At 34.5% G+C, this 12927-nt stretch overlaps 1 protein-coding gene across 2 annotated transcripts in view; it reads right to left on the bottom strand.

The window, feature by feature from the left end:
• Positions 1-913: 913 nt before the first annotated feature.
• LOC150106316 (uncharacterized) overlaps positions 914-12927 on the bottom strand; it is a 129072-nt gene continuing 117058 nt past the window's right edge. Inside the window, exon 8 of one of the 2 annotated variants that reach the window (XM_090392356.1) lies at positions 914-985. In XM_090392356.1, the coding sequence (XP_090248482.1) occupies positions 983-985 (3 nt within the window). In that variant the 3' untranslated portion in view covers positions 914-982. Of the gene's footprint in view, positions 986-1152; positions 1543-12927 lie in introns of those variants that run through there. The other variant, XM_090392355.1, reaches the window with a different exon arrangement.

Genomic DNA, 12927 nt, shown 5'->3' with positions numbered 1-12927 from the left:
ACCGCTCCATGAATTGTGCACATAGTAGAATTTAGCTGGGTGTCTATAATGCTAGTGTGTACACTTCTTTCCCAGACAGGGGCACAGTATTCTACTGCAGAGAATGAGAGGGCTAGTGCAGATAACCTTAGGACTTCTGCACCACAACCCCAGGTTCTTCCAGCAAGTCTTGAAATTATATTGTTTCGTATTTTAATTTTGTTCAACAGAAGCCTAACCTAGGCTTCTGTCGAGGCTCACTCCAAGGTATTTCGAGTAAGGCTTGTGTTCTACCATTTTTCCACAGAAAAAGAAAGGTTGAGGTATCGATTTGCCTCTGCATTGTTCAGGTGAAATACTATGGACACGGTTTTTGTTGGATTTGGCTTCAAGTACTCTTCCAGAATGTTCAAGTCTGTGTTCAAAGTTGATTCCAGGTTGGCAAAGGAGGTAGATTGATGTAGGATTGCTAGGTCATCGGTATACATATACTTGCTTGAGCTGGTATGCAGTAAGTCATACACATAGATGTTAAAGAGTAAAGGGGCTAACACAGAGCCCTGTGGGAGACTGTTGTGAAGGAATCTGGGCCTACTCTTTTTCCCACCAATATAGACCCAGATCTTTCTGTTGGAAAGAATGGATTCAAAAACCTGGGAAGTTTTTTTGCACCTTATAATATTTCCTAACTTTAGGAGGAGGCTCCTGATCCAGACTGTGTCATAAGCTGATTAGGTCAATGAAAGTGGCTCTGGATTTAAGTTTCTTCTGGAAGCCTGCTTCAATCTGTGTTGTCAGGGTCAGGACCTGGTCACAGCAACTTCTTCCTGGCCTGAAGCTTGTTCAGTCGGGAGTGCTCTTTCGGCGAGTGGTGAAATTCTTTTAAGGAGAATTCTTTCAAAGAGCTTAAAGGTGGAGCTAGGTCATCGGTATACATATACTTGCTTGAGCTGGTATGTGGTAAGTCATACACGTAGATGTCAACGACTTCAAATTTCAGTGTCTACTGAAAATTTATACAAATAAAATTATCCTTTTAATGCAAATTGAAAATATCAGTTTGAAAATATCTCAATACTCAATGCTATTTTTTTTTGTGGTTTTCAAAAACATTTCTATGTTATTGCTTGAAATTTGCTTCTGCAATGTTCTAATAAACAGTTCAACACAATAAAAAATGTACAATTCTTTATTTTAAAAGGTCAATCTAGATATTACATACCAAATAGTACCTGATAAAATTCAGTCCTTACTGATATGCAAAACAAAACTAATTGCTTAAAGTCTACATCCACAGTTTTTGTTTTAAAACTGGTCACTTGTTTTTATTGCTATTATAATTAAAACATAACTTTCAACTGTCATTTACGAGAACTAACATACATACAATGGCAACAAATAAAAATAAATTCAATCCCCATCTGGAAGGAATCCCCAATTAATAGGACTTTTATTAAATTTTTTCAGATAATCATTTGTCTTGGAGAAATGATGGCAACCAAAAAATCCTCGATGTGCAGAAAGTGGTGAAGGATGTGCACAGTGTAAAACCAAGTGCTTCTTCTAGAAATTAAAAAAAAAAAAAAAAAAAAAATTATGTCCCACATTTTATTTCTTGCATGAACTTTTGATATTTGTTTGACAATACTAACAAAGGATAATAAAATTTTGAATAGAACATCTATCAAACAACATTTAAGCTGGCTGGCTGTTTTGGTATTCATGAACTGCCCTTGCAATTAAATTACTGTTTGTGACAGTTAATAAGATGTTAAAAGATGTCTGAAAAGTTTCTCATTCTGTGAACAGATTTGAATTCATATTGACTGAAGTATAATGAATAAATCTTATCATTTCATTTCACAAATACTACACTGGACAGGACATGAGACCAATGGGCAGCAATGGTACTAAAATGCTTTCTGGTATATGTTTTACATTCCAGACTGATTAAGGATAAGGAGTACATTAGCTAAATATTTTGCAAATGATTATTCTTATATTCCATTACTGTGATGCAATAAAGATGTGAGCCAGTACTTTGTGTCCATTCTTCAATAACTCATTTATTTATGATTCACACTGTCAATTAAACAGAAGTAACCAGTCTAATGTGTAGAAGGGAGGCTTTCATAAAATAGAGAATAAACAATTAACCAAAAAAAAATAAAATTACACATAGCATTAGTTGCTTGACATAATCTAACAACCGACCAACCGATTTGTGCAGAAAGACTTCACACCATAAAAACTTTCCATGTTAGTTTAAAATTCCCAATATCAACGCAATGTTCTTTTTGGACATGTCCTGTACAAAAAGAACATAATAAAGTTAAGGTGATAATAAATCCCTCATCATTTTTTTTTCTCTCAGACCCCACTGAGTTTGGTATCCGGCTTTATAAAAAATAATAATAATAATGAGGGATTTATTATCACCTTAACTTAATTTACGCTGCCGGAAAAAAAAAAAAAAAAGCCTCTTGGCTCTCCATTGCAATACATGATTTATGAGCTTCATATGGAACAGATGAAAATGAGTTGTGATATTTAACACTCAAGGTTAGCTGCTCTATCAAATGGCAATGATCAGATTTTACAACCCTCCAAGATCGCTTTCACTGCTCATGCTGTCTTTATGCACCCCCCCCCCAGAATGTTTTATCATTATGTATTTCTGAAAGACTACCAACCGTTTATTTCAATATAAAAACTTAATCACCAATTTTGGTGGGGTGCTTAAGGGTCAAAGCCATATAACTGAATTTAGACCTCCACATAGCCTCTAAAGGAAAGTGGAGAACAGACCAAGGCTTCTGACATAATGTCCAATCCTCACCTTCTCATGGTGCACCATGTTAGGTATCTACCTGGATACTGAATGGACAGGGATGGGCTGGCAATTTGGGATTTAGCCGATCAAATTGTATTCTTATTGGCTTAAGACAAATTTCAAATGAGGGTACAACATGACAGAATTTCATGCCGGTTTGGAAGGTCACCCGGTTAAACAAGACCCCCATTGTTTTCACCAGGGAACCAGGGCAAACTGCTTTTACAGTAACAGGGCAGTTGTTTGCCCTGTTACTTTAAAAGTCAGCTACTGGAACAAATCTGAAAACACACCCCAACTCAACATCACCAGAGTTAAAGATCGGTACTATCAACATAAGAAGCATGAATGGCAAAGAAATGGAGATAGCTGAGGAATTGGATAAGTACCAGATCGACATAATAGGGGTGACTGAAACAAAAAAAGGCAAACTGGCGAGATCTTTCTGAGCAATATATTCAGGTAATGACAATCAAGGAAAAGAAGGAGTAGCCATAGTATTCAACACTAAATACGAGGCTAATCTTCTTGCATGACAGGCAGTCTCAAGTAGAGTGATGTGGGCAAATACGAGAATGGTGAACTGGACAATGAGACTTATTTGTGCCTATGATTCCACATAAGGCTCTACTAAGGTACAAGTGGAGGAATTTTTTTGAAGCTTTAGGGAAAGCAACTGACACAATAAAAAAAGGAAAAGCTGGTCGTTGTTGGGGAGCTAAATAGCAGAGTAGGAAATGATTATCAGACATAAAAAAAATATTTTGAGAAAATTTGGAGAAAATAGCAAAGCTAATAATAATGGCAAATACCTGTTGGATTTCTGCTCAGGACATGGACTGGTTATTACTAACAATGTTCCAACATAAAAATGTGCACCAAATTCACATGGAGAGAAGAGGCAAGAAATAATAAAACTTTTATTGACTATGTTATTATTCATAGTGAAGTTTTCTTCCTGGCACAGGACACCAGAGTGTATAGAGGATTTCAAATTGGAAGTGATCCCCATTTAGTCTTGAGCAGGATAAAATTGAATTTCATATTCAAAAGAATAACATGTAAGAAAGTTTTAAATCAAATAAAAGTTGAGCAGCTCTGTAGACTAAAATACACAAACATTATTCAAGAAATATTGAAAGAGTTTGAGAACAGAAACCAAATCTTGGAGATTCAGTGGCAAGTCCTGAAGAAAACACTGATTGATTCAGCCAGAGAGGCATGTGGTGAGGTTGTCTGCAAGGATAGGAAAAGGAAAACTCCATGGTGGACAAAGGAAGTTAAAGAGGCAGTGAAAGAAAACAAGAATAAAGCATATCAAAAATTCCGCAAATCAGTCCGCTTGTGCTCTTAGAGAATACAGAGACAAATGTAAGAAAGCTAAACACTGTGTAAAACTGGCTAAACAGAAGTCATGGGAGCACTTTGGAAAAACATAGAAATAAATATCTAGAAGCTGGCAAAATATTCTGGAGTTTGTTGAAGCTCAGAAATGGAGTAAAGAGTGTTGTAAAAGGAATTAGAAATGATAAAGGTGACATGAAAACAGGAGAAAAAGATATCCTTGAAATATGAAGTAATTACTTTGAAAAATTGCTAAATGAAACAAGCAGTGATGAACAGCACAGTGGTAAAAATCATTGACCAGGCATGCAGTCAGGAATACATATCAATACCTGAAGTAGAAAAAGAATTCAAAAGCCTGAAATGTGGAAAGGCAGCAGGAGTAGATGATATTTGACCAGAAATGCTCAAGTATGGAGGTTTAAAAGTCTTACAGTGGCTGCATTGCATAGTTCAGGCCTAAACAGAGGGATGAATTTCAGATGATTGGAGTAGAGCCCTCAGAGTACCCATATATAAAAAGCAAAATAAAACTGAATGGGAGAATTACAGAGGTATTTCATTCCTGGTAAGATATATGCAAGCATACTTGAGAAACGGTTGAGAAGGATTGTGGAAGAGAAGCTGGGTGAAGAACAAACTGGATTCAGGCTGAATAGAAGCCGTCAGGATCAGATTTTCACTTTACAACAAATAATTGAAAAATCATGGGAACATAACAAAGATCTGTATTTAAGTTTTGTAGATCTGGAAAAGGCGTATGACAGGGTGCCAAGAGAGAGAAACTATTCAAAAATGCTGCAGTTATATGAAGCAGTACTTGGTCTTTATTTGAGTTGTAAGTCAGCAGTTAGAATTGAAGGAAGTACAAGAAGATGGTTTAATGTTAAATCTGGTGTCATACAAGGATGTACATTATCCCCTCTTTTATTCATTATCTATATGGATCACATTATGAAGAAAAGTGGTATTTAACCTGATATCAAAATTGGAGATGTTAATCTCAGCTCTTTGCTTTATGTGGACGATGTTATACTTCTAAATAAATCCACTACAAGCTAGATTCCCTGACTAAATTGAATAACTGTTGTAATAAATATGGTATGAAGGTCAGCATTAAAAAGACAAAGATGATGAAAATAGGCAGAAACATTGAAAATATCAACTGCATTGTGAATGGAGAACCTATAGAACAAGTAAAACATTTCAGCTACTTGGGGATGATTTTTAGTCAAGATGGTAAAATAAATATGGAAATAGACAACAGAATCAACAAAGCTGGTATGGTAGGAAGTCAAATGAATAAATTTATAAGGAATAAGAGAGAAATTAGCCAAAACACTAAATTTGCTGTATACAAGACAGTGTTCAAACCAATTTTAACCTATGGATCTGAGAGCTGGGTTAAAAGTAAAACACTTGACCAAAGACTAGAGACTGCAGATATGAGAATCCTGAGAAAGATTAGGGGCATGAACAGATGGAATAAATGGCAATATCATATTAAAGACAAGGATATTAGGAAAGAACTCGATGTTGTCAGCATCCAGGAATGCGTTAGCAGAGCTAATCTCAGGTGTATGATCACGTAAGCAGAATGGGAGAAGAAAGATTAGCAAAACAAGTGTTTTCTGCCGGGTTGGCAGGAAAAAGACCCAGAGGAACACCAAGATATAGGTGGATTGATATAGTAAAAAGTCCCTTAGAAGACAGAAATATAAGACCTGATAATATTGGAGTATTGACAGGTAACAGACTGATTAGGAGGAAAATTGTAGATTCCCATCAAAGACATGAGGAATTTGAGGATCTTCCTCAGCCATAGCCAAGTTAGCCGGTCTTGGGGTGCAGGCAGTAGTTTTTTCCACCAGTTTTTCATCCCACAAATAGGCAAACCGGCCCTGTGAACACACACGGATCTACAGCCATAAATACTTAACCCCCCCGTGAGGGGACTCAACTCTCCCCAATAGGGACGGGAGAGAAAAAGGGAGGACACTCCATACAAATAAATAAAATAAGTAAAATCAATAATTTTTTTTTAGGATGACAATTCAATAAAGTAGAAATTACAAATTTTACATCAAAATTTTAAACCATCTTAAAATCTAAAAATTAATATTCAAATATTACAACATACTAACAAAGAACGCTGCTTTCAAAGTTGTTCATTGTGTGGTAGTTTCTGGGCAAGATGAGTATGACAACAGATGGACATAATTGTTTCATCAAGAAGTATAACCAATTTACAGAATTTCTTGAATATTCATCTTCTGCAACCATATTTTAACTTGAATATAGTTTTAAGCATTGACACAAAGATTCCTTGTCTTCTATGATCTATAATGCATTCAACAACTTTTTTCTATGTATGAATATTGAGATGCTTTTTCTCAGTCAGCCTATTTAGTTCTGGGTAGCTGCCAAGCAATCTTTGTTTTCTCCAGATGAATGGTGGCTTCATTTCAAGCTGCTGACCTGTTGTCATTTACCTATGCATATTGGATGATGCACAGTTGTCATTGGTACCCATAGTGACAGTGTAGATTGTGACAGTTCAGTGGATGATATGCAGTGTTGCAATAGTTTGAAATTCAAATGTCTTGTACAGTAATTTTAAGCACTTCATGTCATTTTGTTTCTCTAGTTCATCATATAACTGCTAAGTGACAATGCATGTGCTGCTTGAGAAACAACCTTTGCTAATGGTTAAAAATGGACATTTGTTTACTTTTAATATTAATATATTTTTAATGAAATTTTGACCTTTCACTTGAAAATTTTAAGATTTTCTGACATATCAATGTATAATATGCATCCAGTTTTGGAATTTGTCACAGCAGTAAAAAAAAAAAAAAAAAATGCATTTCATATATAGGTGAAGATAGTACTATGAAAAATTGCTAAATAAAACAAGGTGACAGAACAGTAGCATAAAATATTCAACAGAAACACAATCAGATGTCACATTAAAAACCTTCGAGGCATTAAAATATATCATAAACCTGAAATATGAAAAAGGCAGCTGGAGTAAATGGTATTCAACCAGAAATGCTCAAATATGGAGGTATGTGTATTACAGTGACCACTCAGCATAATTCAGAAGATCAAATTCTGGTTAACTTCTGATAGAACCTATCCATAAAAGAGAAATAAAACTGAACAAAGGAATTACAGTGGAATTTCCTTGTGTTCAAGGCAAGATTGATGTAAGCATACTTGAAAAGAGATTTGAAGAACAATGAGCTTCATTAAGGCTAAATAGATGTTGATGGGATCTGATTTTCACCTTAAAGCCAATCATCATCGTCATTAATTTCCTGTTATGTACCCTCTCAAGGGATGTTCAGGCTACTATGACAGCACTACATGAAGAGACACTTCTGGGTCTCTTTCCTACCAACTTGGCATCAAACACGGTTTGCTAACATTTCCTCACCATTCTATTTAAGCCACCATACTATCTTAGGTTAGCTCTGCTTACACATTCTTGAATGCTAACAATGTCAAGTTCCTTTCTAACATCTTCATTTTTAATATGATTCTGCATTGATGCCATCTGTTCACTCTCCTAATTTTTCTCACAGTCAAAAAATCATAGGAATATGTTAAAATCTATATTTAAGTTTTTGCAGATCTGGAAAAGGTACATGGCAAGGAGACAAGAATAAAGCTGTTCAAAACACTAGAGGTATATGGTTTAAACAGAATGAGACACTGAGTAATATGTAGTCTGTTTTTAAATTGTAAGTCAGCAATCAGAATTGACTGATGGTTTTAAGTGCCTTGTAAGACTGAAATATTAGATACAAGGGTTATGACAGATAAGAGACCAATTTAGAGGAAAATTGTCAACAGAAAGTTACTAACAGTGTTAAGCTTTTCATGTAGTATTATCTCAGTATCCTATACACCCCCTTGAGGATACATTATTGGAAATTTAATGATGAAGCAATAAAAATCCAAGTATGACTTGCAAAGTATGAAATTTGGTTCTTACTGGAGATCTAAAAAAGCAAAGCATGGAGAAAATACACAGACATATAAAAATGTTTTGAGAAAGTGTGTAGGAGGGAAAAATGTCAAAGTTATAACACTAAGTACCTGTTCAATTAATGTTTTAACTGACTTAATGAACTTGGTGTTCATTAAGTCACCATGAACTTGGTGTTAGCACTAAGTGCTAACACCAAGTTCCAACACAAAAATGTGCACATTTTTGTGTTGGAATAGACCAGAGAGAATAGGATTAACAATCCCATTGTTAATCCTTGAAAAATCCAAAGAATAATAGATTTATACAGTCCTACCTCTCATTATACTTCTTTTGAGTTCCTGGTTCTATACTTTTTTGAAATCTCTAAACATGTCACTAGAAGAATTCTGAAGAGTATCAGTTTGCACCTATATTTTTTTTCCTATTAATAAACTGTCCAATTCCAAGTGATCCACAAAGATAAATTTTCTCATTTCTCTACCTGGTATATACCAAATCACATACAAACTTTGTTTGCTTACTTGGATAAAGGATTAAACAAGAATATAATTTCTTAGCAACTTTAATTTAATGTAGTATTGATGTTGGCTTTTTTTTTTTTTATCCCATCCCCCACACAGGATGGTCTCTGTCCAAAATTATGTTAGATTATATTCACAAGGAATCTGGTATGCACCAGCTAGAAACTTCCAGATACTACCTATAGATTCACAGATTTCAAAAATGAATGGGATTAGAACTCTGTGTTCTAATGAAATATCCTTCTGAGTAAGAATGTGTAAATTTACCACTGAATTTGATGAGGATTCCATTAGTTTTGATAACGAGCTCTTAAAGAAACTATCAGTCATACAAAGGTAAACTTTATTCTTGATTGCCTTCTTAAAAAAATGCCATGATATGAAAGTTATTCCTACATTTGCTAGATTTAGAGAGATTATTAGGTCACCATGAACTCATGTGATTTACACTTAAGCACACTTTTCATTGGCATGGAACCAACTTTTAGCAGCTAAAAGTAATTTAGAATTTAATATTTCTGATCTTGAATTAGTGATATCAGTTACTCTGAATGTTGAATTACTAGATATCATTCTTCATATCTCTCAACAATCATCAACTTTCTCTTCTGAGAAGTATCTACACAGACCTAAGCAAAAAATATGATTCATTATATCTTACACAATACAAATATATTATTGGAAACATTCCTATTAACAAATGGGTGGTTAAAATTACAACACACACAATGATTGATGCTGCTATGTGCTGATTAATGGACACGATTTTGCTGCCATACCTAAAACCATTCTAAATCCTAATTTTCTGAATACTATCAACTGATGATACTAACAGATTATGCTTGAAAGTTACTATAGTTTGCCCACCGTTTGTAGATCTCTCCTTGCAGAGATCTACAAATCTCTGCAAGGAGAGATCTACAATCATTTTGCCAAGAATATTCGATTCATGCTGAAGGGGAGAAAGAAACAAAGGATGTACGAATTGGTCGCCAACATGCAAAATCACGTGCTTTCCTTGTCTGCCGCTGTACTAGTACTAGCTTGATTTTTGTTGTCGCTTTTTTGCATTATTTTTTGTTATTAATTTGTATGATGGATCCAGTACAGTCAACAAGTTCTGCTGTTAAACGTTTCAGTAGCTCTTGCAAAAGAATAATGAATAATGTGCTGACATTCTGCGAAAAAAGAATCGTCTCCTTGTTCCCCTTTCTCAAGTCATAAAACATGCAAGTGCAATTGCAGGCGTATCGGGGTCGACTGTTAAAAGAATTCATAGGGAATCAAAAGGTGAAGGTAAGTCAAAATTTAAATCTCTAAAAAAAGTGCCAGAGTAAAGAAAACCATCGAAACTGTAACTTTGAATGATTTTGATGTAGATGTTATAAGAAGAACTATTCACGAATTTTACGTAGTCGAGAAAATAGTGCCAACTGTTCCGAAATTGATTCCTGTGCTTAAAGAAAAAATTAATTTTCCTTGGAAAAGAGAAACTTTAAGGAAAATAGTTCATGAAATCGGATTTTGTTTTAAAAAGTCCCAGAATAAAAGGAAACTTATCATGGAGCGAAGTGACATTGTTTTATCTCGAACGCAGTATTTGAGAGCAATAAGACGTTTCAGGGAGGAGAAAAGACTGATTATGTATCTAGATGAAACTTGGATCGATAGTAATTTAACTTATGGAAAATGTTGGCAGTCTAAAGAAGAATATGGAGTGCTACAAACCGGAAATGCCTCGCGGCGCATAATAATTTTGTGTGTGGGTGGAGAAATGGTTTTTTTTTTTACTGAATTCAAACTTACCATACAAAGCCAATTACCATAGGCAAATGAATTCTACAATCTTCGAAAAGTGGGCAGAAGAAAAACCGATTCCAAAATTCCAAACCTTCCTAAAAATGCTGTTGTTATAATTGATAACGCTTCATATCACTCTATTCGATTAAACAAAGTTCCAAATTGGTCTAATAAGAAGCAAGTTCTTATGGATTGGCTCTCTGCAAATAATATTTCTCATTCCCCAGATATGCGAATAATTGAATTGCTTAATTTGGTCAAAAGAAACTCACCCACAACTAAACTATTTAAATTCGACACGATGCTCAAAGAGCATGGATTTCTAGCTTTGAGGCTACCATCATATCATTGCGATATTAATGCTATTGAGTATGTTTGGGCAGAAGTGAAAAGTTTCATTCGCCATCGCAACGTAACTGGAGATATTGACATGTCGAAACTTTTTAAGCTTTCAGAACAGGTGATTGAAAGTATTACAGTTCAAAACTGGGGAAAATATTGCTTTCATGTCACCTCATTGGAAAATATGTATTGGGACATAGACGGAATTATTGAAGAATTGTGCGAACCTTTGGTGATCAGTTTAAGTGAAAGTGATGGCGATTCAGACACCGATTCAGATGACTATGAAGATTAAAAGGATTTGATAATGGTATTTTTTTCCAACCTTTTTTTTGCATGGATTTGTTAAAAGAGTCACAACAAGTCATAAATAATTAATCGGTTTAGGACATTAAAGTGTCTCAGTTCTCTCAACTGTAAGTTTAGAATATCTAAGTTTTGAAAAAATTTCTGTTTTTCTGTATAATTATTTTTATTTTATAGAAAACTTTCTTAAAAATAAACTTAGTTATATTTTTGTTTTATATTATCCTATTATCGGAATGGATTCTCCTTTTTCTGACATGCGCAGAAGTGTCGAGGGACTGCTAATCGATGGGCGAACTATACCTGCCTCACTATTTACAGTTTCCTCCTTGTAATTTATCTGCTGCTGAATTCCATGCACTGCTTTCATTAAAACAAAAAGAACATGTTTCAAAATAGAATAAATGAAAAGCGATAGTGGTATTGGATGAAGTTGACTATGAGACGAAGATAGACCTCCTTTAATAGTATATGTCTGCATACTAATTTTGGGAAGGCTCCCTGTTTATGTGGTCTTCCAAAAATTCATAAATAAGGTTGCTCGTAAGATCTATTGTAAACTGGATTGACTACAGTTAACAACAGATCGTACAAGCAAAAGAATAGCAACGTTTCTTTCCATCTATTCACCAATATATGCACTTAAGCACACATTGGTGAACCCAGATCATTTATCAAGAATTCCACATATTTTCTTGAAAGAAAAAAATTATATTTTAATAAAAGCTTCTGAAATCCACTGTTTTACTATTCCCTTGGCTGACACTATATGCCTCCTATACAATGATTTCCCTCCAGATGTTGTGAAGATATCTGAATTTGTTATATGTTATACAATCAGGATGAATCGAAAAGTGAAATCTATGAAAAGACTGCAAGTACAGCCATAAGGAGCCATCTATCCCACCCGCCCTTAGCAAATTATTATTTTGACCATCTAGAACAGCGATTCCCAAACTGTGGGCTGCAATCCCCTTGGGAGTCATAAGTTTTGTTGAGGGGGGGGGGTGAAATAATGAAAACAAATTTAAAATGTTTTAAGACTAAGTAGATTTTTTTTTAATCTTAAAAGAAATGTATTTAATTATTATTATTTCTTTTTTTGTTCCTTTTTATATTTTAATGGAAAAAATCACACATTGGTGTTGGTTCATAGATTTTGCTTCTTACGTCTTTTGGCGATTAATAAATATTAGTAAATGTATGCTTATTTATATAAGTTTCATTTCAAAGGTATTGATAAGAAACACAAAAAAGATTACAAATGTAAAATCTTGAATATAAATACAATAAATATAATAATATATGTCTATATTACGATTTTTTTTCGATGGGGGCAATGAAATATTTTAATTTTTTCAAAGGGGGCCTGGCATCCATAAGTTTGGGAAGCACTGATCTAGAAGATACATTTTTCTCAACCATCTTTCTGGGTTTGCTATGTAGATGATGTATTTGCCATCTAGCCTCATTGTGAAAATGAATTAGCCTCCTTCCTATATTAGATCAATAGCCTATGTCCACATATTCAATTCATCGTGGAAAAAGGGGTTTCTGAGAATTTACCCCTCTTGGCTATTCTTATTCACATGGCCTCAGGTGCTTTGTCTACTAGTGTATATCAGAAACCTAATTTTGTTGGAAGATATGCATCGAACTTCTGCTAATCACTCCCCCCCCCCCCCCCAAAAAAAAAAACTGGGTTTTGTCAAATCCTCTAATGATAAATTTATCATGGACATAACCCTTATCAAATTCAACAGATAACCAACTCCAACAGTGAAGAATGCTTCAACAATACGGGT

Source organism: Typopeltis vanoorti, chromosome 5, assembly GCF_054136105.1.
Source record: "Typopeltis vanoorti isolate ZY-2024b chromosome 5, IOZ_Tvanoo_1.0, whole genome shotgun sequence".
Taxonomy (NCBI): domain Eukaryota; kingdom Metazoa; phylum Arthropoda; class Arachnida; order Uropygi; family Thelyphonidae; genus Typopeltis; species Typopeltis vanoorti.
This window is presented reverse-complemented; position numbering and strand designations above follow the sequence as displayed.